The sequence below is a fragment of the Pristis pectinata genome, chromosome 1 (assembly GCF_009764475.1).
Source record: "Pristis pectinata isolate sPriPec2 chromosome 1, sPriPec2.1.pri, whole genome shotgun sequence".
NCBI classification, from domain to species: domain Eukaryota; kingdom Metazoa; phylum Chordata; class Chondrichthyes; order Rhinopristiformes; family Pristidae; genus Pristis; species Pristis pectinata.
Window position 1 is genome coordinate 1,216,843 of NC_067405.1, and position 19,079 is coordinate 1,235,921.

Genomic DNA, 19,079 nt, shown 5'->3' on the forward strand with positions numbered 1-19,079 from the left:
AGGTGGAAATTGACAGACATTTGAACTACAAGGGACTGAAGGGGTGTGGGCAGAGGGCAGCAGACTGGTGCTGGCACCAAGCCCTGTGGAGGAGGCTCGGGAGGGCCGATTGGCCTCCTACATATTTGTTCTTGTGTTGCCCAAGCTGAATGGCGGTCGCTAGGATCCGGCGGCTCCGCGCTCGCCTCGAACACCGCCGGCGCTAGGACCCAGCGGAGCCCGTCCCCCCCAAGGCAGCCGGCGGGCACTGGGACCCGGCGCCGCCCCGCTCCACCTGCCGGCCGCCGCCGCGGAGTCGGTGCGCGGCAGACAATGGGCGCCGCCGGGCTGGTGGGAGCGGCGCTGCTGCTGGTGGCGGCCGGGGCGGCCGAGGTGGCCTTCCGCTGCCCTCCCTGCAGCAGCGAGCAGCTGGCGGGCTGCACGGCGCCGGCCGGCTGCAGCGAGACGGTGCGGGAGCCGGGCTGCGGCTGCTGCTGGAGCTGCGCCCGCACCCTGGGAGAGGCGTGCGGGGTCTACACTCCGCGCTGCGGCGCCGGGCTCCGCTGCTACCCCCGCAGCGGCACCGAGTTCCCGCTCCAGGCTCTCGTCCAAGGGCACGGGCTGTGCGCCAAGCGCAGGGATCTGGCCTACAACCGCTCCCGGGACGCAGGTAAAACTCCCGCAAACCCTCCGCAAACTCCCGCAACAAGTTTGCAAGATGCCAGAAGTTGGACAAACTTTGGGCTGTTTTCTCCGGAGCGGCGGAGGCTGAGGGGAGACCTGGTGGAGGTTTATACCATTGTGAGACGCACAGAAAGAGTAGAGTCTTTTCCCCAGGGGTGGAAATGTCTAAACACCAGAGGACATACATTTAAGGTGAGAGGGGGAAAGTTCAGAGATGTGCGGGGCAAGTTTTTTTACACAGAGAGCGGTGGGTGCCTGGAATGTGCTGCCAGGGGTGGGGGTGGAGGCAGATACAACAGAGGGGTTTAAGAGGCTCTGGGGCACATGGATGTGCAGAGAGTTGGGGGATGGACGTTGTGTAGGCAGAGGGGATTGGTTTAATTAGGTGTCATTAGATTAATTAGTTGAGCACAATGTGCAGACAAAAGAGCCTGTGCTGGATGGCTCTCTGTCCTACGTTACCCCGGCCACGAAGTTCAGGAGTTCTGTTTCGGTCTCTGTGGCGGTCGGATGCCTCGGGGATCCCGGGACGGGGAATGTCACAGACGGCGTCAGTAGGTTGGAGCTGTTGACGGAGGTGCAGTGAGGCTGTAGTGAAAGGGCAGTGCTTTCTCTGTTGGGGTGTATGGGTTACTGACCGTCGGAGGGGCCCACAGCACAGAAACAGGCCCTTCAGTCCACTGTGTCCATGCCGACCAACATGCCTACTGAGCTGGTCCCATTTGCCCGCGTTTGGCCCATATCCCGCTAAACCTTTCCTATCTGTGGACCTGTGCAAGTGCCTTTTAAATGTAAATGTACCCTGCCTCACCCACTTCCTCTGGCACCTTGTTCCATATACCCACTGTGTGAAGCACTTGAATTGGTTTATTATTGTCACTTGTACCAAGGTACAGTGAGGAACTTGTCTTGCATACCGTCCATACAGATCAATTCATTACACAGTGCATTGAGGTAGTATAAGGGAAAACAATACAGTGTTACAGCAACAGAGAAAGTGCAGTGCAGGCAGACAATAAGGTGCAAGGTCATAACGAGGTAGATTGTGAGGTTAAGATTCCATCTTATCGTACTAGGGAACAGTTCAATAATCTTATAACAGCGGGATAGAGGCTGTCCTTCAGCCTGGTGGTACGTGCTTTAAGGCTTTTGTATCTTCTGCCTGACAGGAGAGGGGAGAAGAGAGAATGTTGGGTTGGGTGTTTGATTATGTCGGCTGCTTTACCGAGGCAGCGAGAAGTATAGACAGAGTCCATGGAGGGGAGGCTGGTTTCTGTGATGTGCTGAGCTGTTGCCACACCAAGCTGTGATGCATCCGGATAGGATGCCTTCTGTGGTGCATCAATAAAAAGTGGTGAGTGTCAAAGGGGACATGGCAAATTTCTTAAGCCTCCTGAGGAAGTAGAGGCGCTGGTGAACTTTCTTGGCCATGGTGTCTACATGGTTGGACCAGGACAGGCTATTGGTGATGTTCACTCCTAGGAGCTTGAGACTCCCAACTCTCTCGACCTCAGCACCATTGATGTAGACAGGAGCATGTACACCGCCCCCTTTCCTGACGTCAATGACCAGCTCTTTAGGTCCTTTTTAAATCTCCCATTTTAAACCGCTCTCACCTTAAACCCACCTACACCAAGCCCATGTTCCCACAATAGTTCTGTACCCTTCTCTGCATTGGTGATTCCTGTGCTTGTTCCGATACTTCAGTGCTGTGAGTCTCTGCCTCCACCACCCCCTCAGACAGAACATTCCAGACTCCAAACCCCCTTCCCCCTTTGGGTGAAACATTCTTCCTCAGACGCCCTCTGAACCTCTTTCTCCTTACGCCAGACGTACGTCCTCCAGTTTTAGATACCTCCACTATGGGGAAAGGTGTCTTCCCACCTACCCATCGATGCTTCTCATTGACACTAAAGTCAAGGTGGGGTTTATTGGCATCTGCACGTGCATGTATATACAGGTGCAATGAATAACTAACTTGCAGCAGTGTCACAGTGTCCCTATACAATGACCACAGGAACTGCACACAATGGCTGCGGCTTAACTGATGTTTTGTAAAGTTGTACCATAACTTTCCTGCTCCTATATTCCACGCCCTGGTGAATGATGGGAAATATCCCGTATGCCTTCAACACCCTATCTCCCTGTGCTGCCACCTTCAGGGATCCTTGGACTTGTACTGAGGTCCCTCTGTTCCTCGGTACTCCCTACAGCCCCACTGTTTATTGTGCATGTTCCACCCCTTGTTAGCCCTCCCAAAGTGAGGGCTGGATTCTACCTGCTGATCAATATAATTGTGTAGCCCACAACTCTCCTCAGTATCAACTGCACTGGTCTCTGTGTCATTAATCAGACCTCCTCCAACCACATCCAGATCACTAATGTACAGAACAGAGAGCCAGGTCCCACACTGATCCCAGTGGTACACTGCTGGTGACTGGCCCCCACTCACAAACACACCCTCCCCACCACCACCTGGCTCCTACACTCGGCCAACATTGGATTCAGTTTGTCAACCTGTCCTATGGGCTCTGGACCAAGTAGGTCACTTCAACTGCAACTGCCCTCGTCAACATGTTATCATAGAGTGATCCTGCACGGAAACAGGCCCTTCGGCCCAACTCGTCCATGCTGACCAAGGTGCCTACCTGAGCGAGTCCCATTTGCCTGTGTTTGGCCCATATCCCTCTTAAACCTTTCCCATCCATGTACCTGTCCAAGTGCCTTTCAAACATTGTGACTGTAGCCACCTCTGCCCCCTCCTCTGGCAGCCCGTTCCAAATACCCACCACCCTCTGTCTGAAGAATTCCCCCTCAGATCCCCTTTGAATTTTTCAAAGGAGGGGAAATATTTAATCAGATTGGTTAGACAGGGTCTCGCACTGACCATCCCTGATCAATCCCTCCCTTCCCAAGTGTAGATTAGTCCGAGAGAAACAAAGGACTGCAGACGCTGGAATCCAGATTAAAAACACGACGATGCTGGAGGAACTCAGCAGGCCGGGCAGCATCCGTGGAGAAAAGCAGGCGGTCAACGTTTCGGGTCAGGACCCTTCCTCAGGACTGAAGATAGGAAAAGGGGAAGCCCAATATATAGGAGGGAAAAGCAGAGCAGTGATAGGTGGACAACAGAGGGGAGGTGGGGTGGGCACAGGGTGGTGATAGGTAGATGCAGGTAAGAGATGGTGATGGGCAGGTGTGGGGGAGGAGGGGAGAGCAGATCCACCGGGGGAGGGGTCAAAGGTGAGGAGAAAAAAGGGTAGAAAAAAAAAGAGAGGCTGGGGAAGGGAAGAAAAGAAGAGGCTTGGTTGTGGGGAGGGGTTGAGGGGGTTACTTAAAGTGGGACAATTCAATGTTCATGCCATTAGGCTGCAAGGTTCCTGCTCCCCGTCCGTAACCGTGATCTGCATCTCCCCGTTGCCGGTCACTTCAACTCCCCCTCCCACACTATCGCTGAGATGTCAGTCCTCGGCCTCCTCCACTGCCGGGAGAATTCCAAGCGCAAACTGGAGGAACAGCTCCTCATTTTCCGTCTTGGAACCTTGCAGCCTAACGGCATGAACATTGAATTCGCCCGCTTTAAGTAATCCTCACCTCCCCCCCCCACCACCAAGCTTCTTCTCTTCTTCCCTTCCCCAGCATCTCTCTTTTTTTCTACGCTTTTTTCCTTCTTACCTTTGACCCCTCCCCCGGTGGATCTACTCTCCCCTCCTCCCCCACACCTGCCCATCACCATCTCTTACCTGCATCTACCTATCACCACCCTGTGCCCACCCCGTCTCCCCTCTTTTGTCCACCTATCGCTGCTCTGCTTTCCCCTCCTATATATTGGGCTTCCCCTTTTCCTATCTTCAGTCCTGAAGAAGGGTCCTGACCCGAAATGTTGACCGCCTGCTTCTCTCCACGGATGCTGCCTGGCCTGCTGAGTTCCTCCAGCATCATCTGGATTAGTCCTGTCCCTCGGAATTGTTTCCAACGACCTCTGTACCACTGATGTCAGACACAGGTCTGTGACTACCCACCTTTTCCCTGCTGCTCTATCTGAACAAAGGAACCACGTTTGAAGTCCTTCCATCGACTGACATTGCACTTGTGTCCATGGAGATTTATAAATCCCTGTCAGGACCCGAGCAATCTCCTTTCTTGGCCCCCAGAGCTGCCTGAGATGCACCTCATCGACCCTGGGGACTTGTCCACTGCTAACATGTCTCATACCTGCTCTTCAATGATAATGTTCGAGAATTTCACTGCTCCCATCCCTGAACACAGCAATGACTTTCTCCCTAGTGAATCCAGGTGTGTACAGTTTGGTGACCCTGTTATGGGAAAGACGTTAAACTGGAAAGAGTACAGACAAGATTTACAAGGATGTTGCCAGGACTCGAGGGCCTGAGTTACAGGGAGAGGTTGGCCAGGCTGGGTCTTTATTGCTCAGAACTTAGGAAAATGAGGGGCGACCTTATAGAGGTGTTTAAAACCATGAGAGGCAGAGATAAGGTGGACGGTAACAGTCTTTTCCCCAGGGTGGGGGAGTCCAGAACTAGGGGCCATAGGTTTAGGGTGAGAGGGGCAAGATTTAAAGGGGACCTGAGGGGCAGAGGGTGGTGAGTGTGTGGAACGAGCTGCCAGAGGAAGTGGGTGAAGCAGGTACAACAGGATCATTTAAGAAGCACTTGGATAGGTACATGGAGGGGCGGGGCTTGGAGGGATATGGGCCGAACGCAGGAAACTGGGACTAGCTGGGTGGGCACCGTGGTTAGCATGGACTGGTTGGGCTGAAGGGCCTGTACCCGTGCTGTATTGCTCTATGACTCTACGAAAAGTGTTTAATTACAAACCGTCTTCTGGATTGTCCTTTGGGTGCCAATCTTTCCCGGATTACCTTCTTGCCCCTAATGTGCTTTGAAAATGCTTTGGGGATTTTCCAGCACCTGCTGGTTTGACCCCAGCACCTCCCCTCCCTCCCTCCCTCCTTCCTCCCTCCCACCAACCTGGCCTTACGCTGTTACAGGGTGTATCACGGGAGCCTGGCTGACCCTGAATTCCACTGGATACGGAGCAGACTGTGGAGGAAGAGCTTGGTTGTCGGGTTTTTAGACTTGGCAATAGCCAGTGGGATCTTGCTGTGCTGGCTGGCAGAAGCTTTCCCTGTATTGCAACTGAAATTGCTTCACAGATGTGCTTCAACAGCTGTGGTGGTCTGGTGGTCCTGTAATAGTGTGAGTGATGTTGCGTTGCAGGTCTGCTGTTAACATTGAGCCTGCCCCCCCTGGGGGTGGAGGGGTTAATGCTGAACCTGAGGTGGGAGGGGGCGGAGGGGTTAATGCGGAGGCTGCCCCTGGAGATGGAGGGGTTAACACCGAACTTGCCCCCCTGTGGGTGAAGGGGTTAACGCTGAGCCTGCCACGGGGTGAAAGGGTTAATGCTGAGCCTGCTCCAGGAGGTGAATGGGTTAACGCTAAGCCTGTCCCCACCCTGGGGATGGAGGGGTTAATGCCAAGCCTGCCCCCCTGGGGACGGAGGGGTTAACAGCCTGACCCCCGGGGGGGGGGGGGGTGAAAGGGTTAATGCCAAGCCTGCTCCAGGAGGTGAATGGGTTAACGCTGAGCCTGCCCCCACCCCGGGGACGGAGGGGTTAACGCCGAGCCTGAGGTGGGAGGGGGTGGAGGGGTTAATGCTGAGACTGCCCCTGGGGATGGAGGAGTTAACACTGAACCTGCCCCCCTGTGGATGAAGAGGTTAATGCTGAGCCTGCCACAGGGGGTGAAAGGGTTAATGCTGAGCCTGCTCCAGGAGGTGAATAGGTTAACGCCGATCCTGCCCCTACCCCAGGGGTGGAGGGTTTAACGCTGAGCCTGACTCGGGGGCGGAGGGATTGAGGTCGAGCTCTTTGGGTTGCCCTTATGTTCTGTGCTCACTTGAGAGTAAAATGAGACGAGTGTGGATGGGTGGTGGGTGGTTGGTGGTCGGCATGGACTGAAGGGCCTGTCTGCCTGCTGGGTGACTCTATGGGCTGTGACTTTGCTCACACCCTTTACCAGCAGAACCCAGGGGTGAGATGTCCATCTGAAGCCCCAGCAGCTCGAGGGTTGGACAGGAGTGGGAAGTGCTGGCTCTCCGTGTGTCAGGGAGGTACGTGGGCATCACCCTGCACAACTGGGCTCTGGAGTTGTGGGGGTGGGGGTAGATGTGTACCCACCCTGTCGGCTTAGTTACACCCCTGAAGCCTGTACTCGCTCCAGTCCTGTGCTGGTAGTTTAGTCGCTGGGTGTGAGGCTGCGGTTTGCTCTGGAGCTTTGGCTCTCTGGAACACAGTGTCAGATTGTGGAGGTGGATGGTGGAGATACAGCCGTCTCCTCCAGAGCCAATCCCCCTTCTTCGACCAACACCTTGATTTCCAGAGCAGCAAACAATCTGCTGGAGGAACTCCACCAGTCGAGCAGCATCTGTGGGGGGAGAGGAATTGTCGACGTTTCGGGTGGACACCCTGCATCAGGACTGCTGATAGGATCCTTGAGCCCTGATGCAGGGTATCGACCCGAAACATGGATGGTTCCACCCCGCCCCACAGATGCTGCTCGACCTGCTGAGTTCCTCCAGCAGATTGCCATGCAGCCTCCGTGATTTCCGGTGCGGAGGGAGGTGCCTCACTCTGTCCATCACCCCCAGATACAACGTGTTAGACTGCTGAGTGGTGAGGCTGGTCTCTCCCCATGTGGTAAGGATGGAGATGCTGCCGAGTCCCTCACTGCCCTAAACGTGACTGCTGCCGTTACCTGCGGTTGAGATGCCCCTGACTGGGAGTATCTGGGAGGCTCGGTCACCGAGGGGCTTGTGGACAGAGATCGATCGATCTCTGGAATTGGCAGAGATGGGGTTCGTGCGAGAAAGTGGTGGTGAGGTAAGAGATTGGCCATGATTTCGTTGAGTGGGGCAGGGGGACAAGGGGCTGAATGGCTTCCTCCTATTTGCCTCTATTGAGGATGACAGTAAAACCGGTGACGGTGTTGGTCTTGAGGGGGTGGTCACAAGATGATATTTTATGGGTTTGGCAGATGGAAGTTAATCCTGATGGTACCAGGTGTGGCACATTGGGAGCACTGATGAGGCTGAGACATGGTGAATGGTATTGGGATTGGTTTATTATCGTCACTTGTACCGAGCTACAGTGAAAAACCTGTCTTGCATATGGATCGTACAGGTCAATTCATTACACAGCGCGTTGAGGTGGTACAGGGTAAAAATAATGCAGAATGCAAAGTGTCACAGCTACAGGGAGGTGCAGTGCAGGTAGACAATAAGGTGCAAGGTCACAACAAGGTAGATTGTGAGATCAAGAGTCCATCTAATCGTATAAGGGAACCGTTTATTAGTCTTATCATAGTGGGGTAGAAGCTGTCCTTGAGCCTGGTGGTGCGTGCCCTCAGGCTCCTGTATCTTCTGCCTGATGGGAGGAGGGAGGAGGGAGAAGAGAGAATGTCAGGGGTGGGTGGGGTCTTTGATTATGTTGGCTGCTTTACCGAGGCAGCGAGAAGTGTAGACAGAGTTCATGGAGGGGAGGCTGATTTCCGTGATGCGCTGGGCTGTGTCCACAGCTCTCTGCAGCTTCTTGCAGTCACGGGCAGAGCAGTTGCCGTACCAAGCCATGATACATCCAGATAGGATGCTTTCTATGGGGCATCGATAAAAGTTGGTGAGGGTCAAAGGGGACATGGCAAATTTCTTTAGCCTCCTAAGGAAATAGAGGCGCTGGTGAGCTTTCTTGGCTGTGGCGTCTACGTGGTTGGACCAGGACAGGCGAGCCCTAGGGAGCACTGAAGGACTTCGGTACAAGTCCCAGGATCTCTGAAGGTGGCAGCACAGGGCGAAGGTGGAGAAGAAGGCAGAAGGGACACTTGCTTTCATTAGCTGGGGCACAGAACACAAGAGCAAGGAGGTTATGGTACAAGGTATGAAATGCTGGTCAGGCCACAGCTGGAGCACTGTGTGCAGATCTGGTCACCACACTGTAGGAAGGACGTGACTGCACTGGAGAGGGTGCACCCTGGATGTTGCCTGGGATGGAGCGTTTCAGTTGTGGGGAGAGTCTGGATCTGTTCTCCCTGGAGCGGAAGGAGGTGAGGGGGACCGGATAGATGTACAAAATTCTGAAAGATGTATAGGGTAGATGGTGAGAATATTTTTCCCATTTAAGTTTATGCGTAAGAGTGTTGCAGGGGATCTGAGGATTTTTCTTTCCCCCAGAGGGGGGTTGGAATCAGGAACACACTGACTGAGGGGGAGGTGGAGGCAGAGACTCACAGCATTGAAGTATCTGGGTGAGCACTTGAATCACCAAGACATGGAAGACTACAGACAAAGGGCTGGTCAAGGGGATTGGTGTAGATGGGTCCTCAGTACTGGGGTCATTGGCCTGTTTGTGTGCTGCATGACGCTGTCGCGAGGGAAAGTCTAGACTTGGTATTTGGGAAGGAAGCTGGGAAACGGGAGGGTATCAGTGCCCGTGGAATTGATTGCATCAGTTAGATTTATAGGAGAGGATAGAGATAAAATAGGTGTCCAGATGAAGGGTCTCGGCCCGAAACATCGACTGTCCATCTCCCTCCACGGATGCTGTCTGACCTGCTGAGTCCCTCCAGCTTCTTGTTGCTGTTAACTTGGATGAGCCAGTTTTGTTAGTTAGAGAAATGGTTGATCAAACGTTGACTGATGATGGGTATGTGAAAGGAAATCAGTCTTGGAGCAACACAAGGGACTCGGTGGGTCCACGGTAAATGCCCAGAGAGTCCTTCGGCCCAACTGGTCCATGCTGACCAAGATTCCCATTTGGCCCATATCCTTCTAAACTCCTCCTATTTAGGGATGTTAATTCACTAGTAGCAGTTCCGAGATTTCCTGGACTGACACCTGGAATGGGTGCTCTCCATGCGAGGGGAGGTTGGACAGGCTGGGACTGTGTGGCATCATGATGTTATTGAGGAGGTTTAAGGACAGAACTAGCTTTGCTCCCTTGTACAGAAATATTCTGTAAAGTGGGTAAGTCACCAGGCCCAGGTGAAATCTATCCTAGGCTGTTAAAAATGGCAAGGGAGGAATCTCTGACCAGTGTTCTTCAACCTGCCTGGTCACAGGAGCAGCGCTGCAGAATCAAGGTCGAGTATTGTCACCTGCACGTCCCTGTGTGCACGGGTGCAATGAGAAACTTACCCGCAGCAGCATCACAGACGCAGAGCATCAGATACGCAACATTCACAAGAAAAACATAAATGTAAATTATACAGAATTTTTACAAGGAAGACCACAATTAGAACAAAAATAAACGAAGCCCATTTTTGTGCAAAGTGATCAAACTGGTCCCAGTGTTGCTGTACTGAGGCACTGATCAGGGTTGTGCCGGTTGGTTCAGGAACCGAATGGTTGAAGGGAGGTCGCTGTTCCTGAACCTGGTGGTGTGGGACTTCAGGCTTCTGTACCTCCTGCCCGATGGGAGCTGTGAGAAGATGGCACGGCCCAGATGGTGGGGATCTTTGATGATGGATGTATGGATGTTGCCTTCTTGAGGCAGCGCCTCCTGTAGATACTCCCGATGGTGGGGAGGGATGTGCCCGTGATGTATTGGGCAGAGTCCACTACTCTCTGCAGCTTCTTACATTCCTGTGCATTTGAATTGCCGTCCCAGACCGTGATGCAACCAGCCAGGACACTTGCAACAGTCCATCTGTAGAAGTTTGTTAGAGTGTTCAGTGACAAGCCGAAGATGGTAGGGGTGGTGACGTTGGACTGTTGTTTACCGAGGGAGGGAGGGATAGAACGAGTTAGTTTAACTTCAGTGGTGGGCAGGTTATTGGGATCCATTCTGAGGGGCAGTACAAATCTTCATCTGGAACAGCACAGATTAATCAGGGCCAGTCGGTGTGGATTTGTCCAGGGAAGGTCCTGTCTGACTGATGATTGAACTCTTCGAGGAGGTAATAAGGAGTGGGGAGGGTCCAGGGTCCTGCAGTCACTGGGCATTGAGGGGCTGGGTCCTGTGTAACACTGCACCGGTGCACTGTTTAAGGAGGAAGTGTGAGAAGTGGTCACACATTGTGACAGCGTGTATTGATGGGACCTTGAGGGATAACCACGACGACAACGATTGGTGGGATAATGAACGTCAAGAAAGATGAGTCCTGATTGTAATTATCGTAGATATTGTGGATCAACGATATTTCTGGAAACAAAAGCGAGGGTGATAAACAAGGACAGTGTGTTTGAAATGTCTGCCTGGCTTTTGACAAGGTCCCACGACAAGCTAGTCAAAGCTGTAAAACCTGTGGAATCCCAGGGAGAGCAAATTTGGATCAAACATTGGCTCAGTCGCAGGAAGCGGAGAAAGGTTTGCCGACAATGCAGGAATTGTCTGTTTGGGTGACAGTGGGGGAGGGAGCTTTGGACCGCAGGAAGGTCGAGATGGTGTGGTCAGCTGGCAGAGAAGAGGCAAATGGTGTTCCATCCAGAGAAGTGACAGTAGTGTGATGGGGGGGGATGCAAGAGGTGAGGGAGTGTACAACAAATGGGAGTGGAGTGGAGAGGCAGAGGGACCTTGGAGGATTTGTCCGCAGATCCTTAAAGGGACAGGACAGGTCAGTGGTTGATGGAGTGTACGTGATGCTTGCCTTCGTTAGCCGAGCACAGAATGTAAGAGCAGGAAGGTGATGCTGTAATATAAACAATGCTACTGAGCACTGTGCACGGTTCTGCTCACCTGTTACAGGAGAGGGGTGATTGCTTTGGAGGGGGTGCAGAGGAAATTTACCAGGACGTTGCCAAGACTGGAAAATTGTAGTTGAGGAAAGATTGGAGGGGCTGGGGTTTCTTGACAGGAAGCTGAGGGGAGACGACTGAGGTGTGCAAAATGATGAGGGGTCTGGATGGAGGAAATGGGAGGACCTATTCCCAGGGGCAGGGGTTTGAAGTAATTGGTCGAGGATGAGGGGGAAGCTGAGGAAATACTTTCACTCGGATGGGGTGGGGGTAGGGTGCTGGCTGCGTTTACACAGTGTGTACTCAGTGGGCTGTGACCTACAGGGCAGTGGGCCCGGGGGGGATGGTGGGGTCAGGTTGGCAGCTCTTCCTCAACTACAGTGGCTGTGATTTAAGCAGCCTGCTGTAAACTTTCCACAGTTCGTTCTTTGCCCGTGTTCCACAGCTCCTGACGTGGTGTCAGGGCTTTACTGCGGTGACCTTGGACCTCGGGGACAGAAAATAACAAGTTAGGCAAACAGAGCAGGATCAGAGTGCGAGGTGAGTGCTCCCAATATCCGCAGGTTGCATTGTTTGTCTCTGATCTCGCTCCAGCTTGGGAATCCTCCTCACCGGCGGTCCCTGGGATCGGGGGATTGGGGCTGGCGGTCCCTGGGATCAGGGCCGGGGGTCTCTGGGACCAGGGGGATTGGGGCTGGGGGGTCCCTGGGGTTGGGGAGTCAGGGCCAGTGGCCCCTGGGATCGAGGGATTGGAGCTGGCGGTCCCTGGGACCATGGGGATTGGGGCTGGGGGTCCCTGGGGTTGGGGAGTCAGGGCTGGTGGTCCCTGGGATCGAGGCTGATGCTCCCACTCCAGTTCTGTAGGGTCTGAGGTGATCGATGAGGTTGTTGTTGGACCCACAGATGGGGCAGGAGGGGTGTGACGGGGTGGGGGGGGTAATTTGTAAGGTGGTTTGCCCCTCCCACCTCCCAGTTTGGGCTGTGAGGAGGATGCCAGGAAAGACGTGTGGGGGAGATAGAGGGATTAAGTGTATGGACAGAATGTGGCATCATGTGAGAGTCGTACAGCACGGAAACAGGCCCTTTGCCCCAACTGGTCCATTCTGACCAAGATGCCCCATCCAAGCTGGTCCCATTTGCCAGCGCTTGGCCCATAACCTTCACCTTTTCAATCTGTGTACCTGTCCAACTGCCTTTTAAAAGTTGTTATTGTACCTGTCCAACCACTTCCTCTGGCAGCTCGTTCCACATAGGTACCACCCTTTGTGTAAAAAAAAAAGTTGCCCCTTGGGTTCCTATTAAATCTCTTTCCCCTCTCACCTTAAACCCGGGCCCTCTAGTTCTGGATTCCCCAACTATGGGGAAAAAAACTATGTGCATTCACCCTATCGATGCCCCTCATGATTTATCCACCTCTGTAAGATCACCTCTCAGCTTCCTACGCTCCATGGAATAAAGTCCTAACTTGTCCAACCTCTCCCCATAACTCAGTCCCTCAAGTCCTGGCAACATCCTTGTAAGTCTTTTTTCCAGTTTAAAAACATCTTTCCTACAGCAGGGCGACCAAAACTGAACCCATACTCCAAGTGCGGCTTCACCACCATCCTGTACAATTGCATCGTGACCTCCCAACTTCTATACTCAGTGCTATGACTGGTGAAGGCCAGTGTGCCAAAGCCTTCCTCACCACCCTGTCTACCTGTGGCTCCACTTTCAGGGAACCACGTACCTGTACTCCAAGGTCCCTCTGTTCTACAACACTCCCTGCCATTCACTGTGAAATTGCTCCTGGATTTCACTTTCCAAAATGCGACACCTCTCACTTATCCGAATTAAACTCCATTTGCTGTTCCTTGTTTACTCAGCTGATCAAGATCCCCCTGTATATTTTTGACCTTCTTCCGTTGTCCATTACCAGTGGCAGGTGGAATATAATGTGGAAAATGTGAGGTCAAGTAGAAAAACAATATTTTTTTTACATGGTGAGCAAGTGCGAGGTGTTTGGCCCCCCCCCCCCCCCCCCCCCCCCCGGGCCGATCGGAGGGCCCGGCTGCCCCCCCCAACTCCACCCCACCCCCAGGCCAATCGGGTGCATTGGCCTGTGCTGAGAGAAGATGTGACCAGTAGAGCGGAGGTAGTTCCTCCAATTACAGAGGGCTCCGGTGAGACCGGATCAGGGATTTGACAGGCTGGATGTAGGGTAGATGTTTCCCCTGCCTGAGATGTCCAGAACCAAGGGTCACCGTCTCAAACAAAAGTCTTGGCATTTAGGGCAGAGGAGACATTTGTTCCCCTTTTCTTCATCGTTGGGATGTGGGAGGGAACCGGAGCACTCGGGGGAAACCCACGCGGTCACAGGGAGAATGTGCAAGCTCCACACAGTGCCGGAAGTCGGGATCAAACCCGGGTCTTTGGCGCTGTGAGGCAGCAGCACTACCCGCTGCGCCACCGTGCCATCCACTGCTGCAACCTCAACTCTGCATTCTTACCTCTCTCTGGGAACCTTTCACACCTTGCGTATCGAGAATTGATCTACCCCCGCCTTAGAAAGACACGCAGCCCTCTGAGAAAAAACACTTTGTCTCAACAACAAGGCTCTGGAGGAACTCAGCAAGTCAGGCAGCATCCGTGGAGAAAAGCAGGCGGTCAACGTTTAGGGTCGGGATCTGAAGAAGGATCCTGACCCGAAACGTTGACCGCCTCCTTTTCTCCACAGATGCTGCCTGGCCTGCTGAGTTCTTCCAGCATCTCGTTGTTACTTCATTAGGTTCCAGCATCTGTAGCCCTGTGTCTCTCTAACATTTTGCCTCATCTCTCCGAAATGGTGACACCTTTGTCTAAACAACTATTGACTCCTGCTTCTCGATCGTCGCACTATAGGAGCCCTCCTTTTCCTTAAAAGTGGAGTCACAGGTCACAGAGTTACACAGCACGGAAACAGGCCCTTCGGCACAACTGGTCCATGCTGACCAAGATGCCCCATCTAAGCTAGTCCCATTTGCCAGTGTACTGATCATCCTCTGGGTGAAAAAGTTGCCCCTCAAGTTCCTATTAAATCTCACCCCTCTCACCTTAAACCTGTGTCCTCTAATTCCTGATTCCCCAACCCTGGGAAAAAGGCTGTGTGCATTTACCCTCTCTATGCCCCTCATGATTTTATACACTTCTATAAGTTCATAGAACAATACAGCACAGTACAGGCCCTTCGGCTCACAATGTTGTGCTGACATTTTATCCTGCTCTAAGATCTATCTAACCCTTCCCTCCCACATAGCCCTCCATTTCTCTTATCATTCATGTGTCTATCTAAGAGTTTCTTAAATGTCCCGAATGTATCTGCCCCCACAACCTCTGGCGGCAGTGCGTTCCACGCGCCCACCACTCTCTGTGTAAAAGAAAAAACCTACCTCTGACATCCCCCTTACATCTTCCTCCAATCACCTTAATATTATGTCCCCTCGTGTTAGCCATTTTCACCCTGGGAAAAAGTCTCTGACTGTCCACTCGATCTATGACTCTTATCATCTTGTACACCTCTATCAAGTCACTTCTCATCCTCCTCCTCTCCACAGAGAAAAGCCCTAGCTCACTCAGCCTATCCTCGTAAGACATGCTCTCCAATCCAGGCAGCATCCTGGTAAATCTCCTCTGCACCCTCTCTAAAGCTTCCACATCCTTTCTATAATGAGGCGACCAGAACTGAACACAATACTTCAAGTGTAGTCTAACCAGAGTTCTATAGAGCTGCAGCATTATCTTGTGGCTCTTGAACTCAATACCCCGACTAATGAAGGCCAACACACCATACGCCTTCTTAACAACCCTATTAACCTGCGTGGCAACCTTGAGGGATCTATGGACGTGGACCCCAAGATCCCTCTGTTCCTCCACACTGCTAAGAGTGGAAGAACACCTCTGAGTCTCCTACGCTCTAAGGAATAAAGACCCAGCCTGTCCATCCTCTCCCTATAACTCAGTCCCTCAAGTCCGGGCAGCATCCTTGTAAATCGTTTCTGCACTCTTTCCAGTTTAATAACATCTTTCCTATAGCAGGGCGACCAAAACTGAACCCAATATCCCAAGTGCGGCCTCACCAGTGTCCTGTACAACCGCACCGTGACCTCCCAACTTTTATACCCAATGCCCTCATTTATGAAGGCCAGCGTGCCAAATGCCTTCTTCACCACCCTGTCTACTTGTGACTCCACTTTCAGTGAACCATGTACTTGTACTCCTAGGTCTCTCAGTTCTACAACACTCCCCAGGTCCCTGCCATTCACTGTGAAAGTCCTACCTGGATATGACTTTCCAAAATGCAACACCTCGCGCTTATCCGAATTAAACTCCATTTGCCATTCCTCGGCCCACTTACTCAGCTGATCAAGATCCCCCTGTAATATTTAGTAACTTTCTTCATTGTCCACTATACCACCTATTTCAGTGTCATCTGCAAACTTACTAACCATGCCTTGTACATTCTTATCCAAATCATTGATATAGCTGACAAACAACAATGGGCCCAGCACTGATCCCTGAGACACACCACTAGTCACGGACCTCCAGTCCGAGAAACAACCTTCCACCATCCCCCTCCGCTTTCCACCATCAAGCCAGATGTGCATCCTATCAGCCAGCCCTCCCTGGATTCCACACAATCTAACCCAGAGCAGCCTATCATGTGGAACCTTATCAAAAGCCTTAATGAAGTCCATATAAACCACGACTACTGCCCTGCCCTCATCAACTTACTTGGTCACATCATGAAAAAACTCTCTCAAGTTTGTAAGACATGATCCCCCACGCACAAAGCCACGCTGACTACCCCTAATCAACCCCTGTCTTTCCAGATGTACGTATATCTTATCCCTCAGAATCCTCTCCAGTAACTTACCTACCACAGATTAGACGTACTGGCTTGTAGTTCCCAGGATTTTCTTTGTCGCCCTTTGAGAGGGTGGTGAAGAAGGCTTTTAGCACGCTGGCCTTCAGTCAGGGCACTGAGTATGGGAGCTGGGAAGTTGTGTTGCAGTTGTACACATTAGTGAGGCCACACCTGGAGTACTGAGTTACCCTGTTACAGGAGAGACATTATTAAACTGGAAAGAGTGCAAAGAAGATTTATGAGAATGTTGCCCAGATTCAAGGGCCTGATGTGGGCTAGGACTTTATTCCTTGGACTATAGGAGACTGAGGTGTGACCTTATAGAGATGCATGAAATCATGGGGGGCAGAGATGGGCTTTTTCCCAGGGAAAGGGAATCAAAAACTAGAGGACACAGGATTAAAGTGAGAGGGGAAAAGTTGAAAAGGGACCCGAGGGGCAACTTCTTCACCCAGAGGGTGGTGGGTGTGTGGAGCGAGCTGCCAGAGGAAGTGGGTGAGGCAGGTACATTAACAACATTTAAACGACAGGAAAGGTTTAGGGCTTTGGGCAAATGCAGGCAATGGGACTAGATTAAATGGGCATCTTGGTTGGCATGGACCAGTTGGGCCGAAGGGCCTGTTTTCATGCTGTAGAACTCTCTGATTCCTCTCCACACTCACACTCTCAACACCCTCAGGATTTTATGTGTTTCTATGAAGTCCCCCTGACTCACCTAAACCCTAACAGGTACAAACACTGCCTGTCCAATCCTTCCTCACAAGACAACCCACCCATTCTGAGGAGTGATTTATAGTAAATCCTCTCTGCACTGCTTCCAGAGGGGAAGCACTTGTATCCTTCCCTAAATAACGAGTGAGTAACACTTTTGGGTTTATGACTTTTTGAGCAAAGTAAGTTTAGAACACAGGCAGAGAAGGGGGAGGGGGGAGCTGCGATAGGGTGGAGAACATGGGTGAGGAATGGGTGGGGAGAGGGAGGCTGGTGACTGCAGGAGGAGGACAGCACTGGGCGATGAGCTCGGTACCTCAGTGGACGCTGGAAATCAGAACTAAGAGAGAAGACGGGGAAAGCCCGAAAGGCAGGACAGCAGCTGCAGCCAGATGTTTCCCTGACCTGCTGAGATTACGTCCAGCGTTTCTATGTTCACCGCAATCTAACTGTTCGAGCAGGTAGGAGGGGCTGAATTACTTCCTGCCATTGGCTTTGTAACATAGAACAGTACAGCACAGAACAGGCCCTTCGGCCCACAATGTTGTGCTGAAGTAGCTATTCCCTCCTACCTACAGAATGCCCATATCCCTCTATTTTCCTCTCATTCATGTGCCCATCCAAGCCCCTCTTAAAAACCCCCAATGAGTTTCCCTCCACCACCCTATCAGGCAACGCATTCCAGGCATCCACCACTCTCTCAGTAAAAAATGTACCCCTCACGTCTGTTCTGAACCTACCCGCCTCACCTTAAATGCATGCCCTCTGATATTGGATCGCTCAATAATGGGAGAAAGATATTGCTTGTCCACCCTATCTATGCCCCTCATAATTTTATACACCTCCAATAGATCAGCCTCCGCTGCTCCAGAGAAAGGAGCCCAAGTTTGTCCAGCCTCTCCTGATAGCACATGCCCTCTAATCCAGGCAGCGTCCTAGTAAACCTCCTCTGCACCCTCTCTAAAGCCTCGACATCCTTCCTATAGTGAGGTGACCAGAATTGCACGCAATACTTTAAATGCGACCTAACCAGAGTTCTATAGAGATGCATTAGGGGCTTGAGATTGAAGAATAGTAACTGGTTCGATGGGCTGAATGGCCTCATTCTGGTGCTGTAGAACGAGCCTGAGGGGCTGGACCTCCTTCAGCCCTGTCGCACGGAACAGGCTGGAGGAGCTGGGCCTCCCCTCCTGCTACTTACGGAGCCTGGTCAGGGGCTGCCAAGGGGGCTTGTGCAACGTGCAGCCACTGATGGTTTGGACGCGGACCTGGAACAGAGTGTTCCTCCATGGGTTTATTATTGTGCAAGCTCAGACCATCCGTAATCAGTCATCCACTCGAAACGGCTCCCGGGAGAACTGTCGACAGTCAGGGACTGCAGCAGGGCTCTGCCGGAGAGCGGATGCGGCCCCGTCCCACAGTGTGGGGCTCCCTCAGTGTTTCCCTCTGACTCCGCCTGAAGTCAGGAGTAGGGAAAATTCTGTTCTCCAGAAGTGGTAAGGGGGGGACTTAGAAAATAAAACTGGGAAAGGGCAGATCAGTAAGGCTCCATTTGATCAGTCTGGTGGAGTACGTTAAGGCTGTAACTCACAAAATAGGTAAAGTGATCAAGTGTATGTGGTGTGTTTGAACCGTTGATAACGTGCCACATGCATTCTGTCCTCTTGTAGCCCTGACTGGGTACTTGCGGGCTTCTGTCACCTGACTCATTTCCAGAGGTGAAACTGTGGTTTGGCCGGCTTGAGAACGTAATTCCGGGGAATAGTGACCCGGAGCTGGTGAGTTTTCCCAGAGCAGAGGCAGCTTGCAGATGGCACCTAATATAACTCGTGGAATTTAACTCGGACAAAATATATTTTGGGAAGTTAAACCAAGGCAGGACTCGTACAGTGAACAGCAGGGGTCTCGGGAGTGTTGTAGAACAGAAAGACCTTTGGGTACAACTACAGTGTTTCCTGAACGTGGTGATACGGGCAGACAGGGTGGTAATGAAGGGGTCTGGCACACTGGCCTTCATCGATCAGGGCACTGAGTCCAGGAGTTGGGATGTTATGTTACAGCTGTACAGGGCTGTGCT

At 52.3% G+C, this 19,079-nt stretch overlaps 1 protein-coding gene across 1 annotated transcript in view; it reads left to right on the plus strand.

Moving 5' to 3' along the window:
* Positions 1-209: 209 nt before the first annotated feature.
* The window catches only part of LOC127575881 (insulin-like growth factor-binding protein 2), a 37,031-nt gene continuing 18,161 nt past the window's right edge, over positions 210-19,079 (plus strand). Inside the window, exon 1 of the mRNA XM_052026091.1 lies at positions 210-649. Coding sequence (XP_051882051.1) covers positions 313-649 — 337 coding nt within the window. The 5' untranslated portion in view covers positions 210-312. The remainder of the gene's footprint in view (positions 650-19,079) is intronic.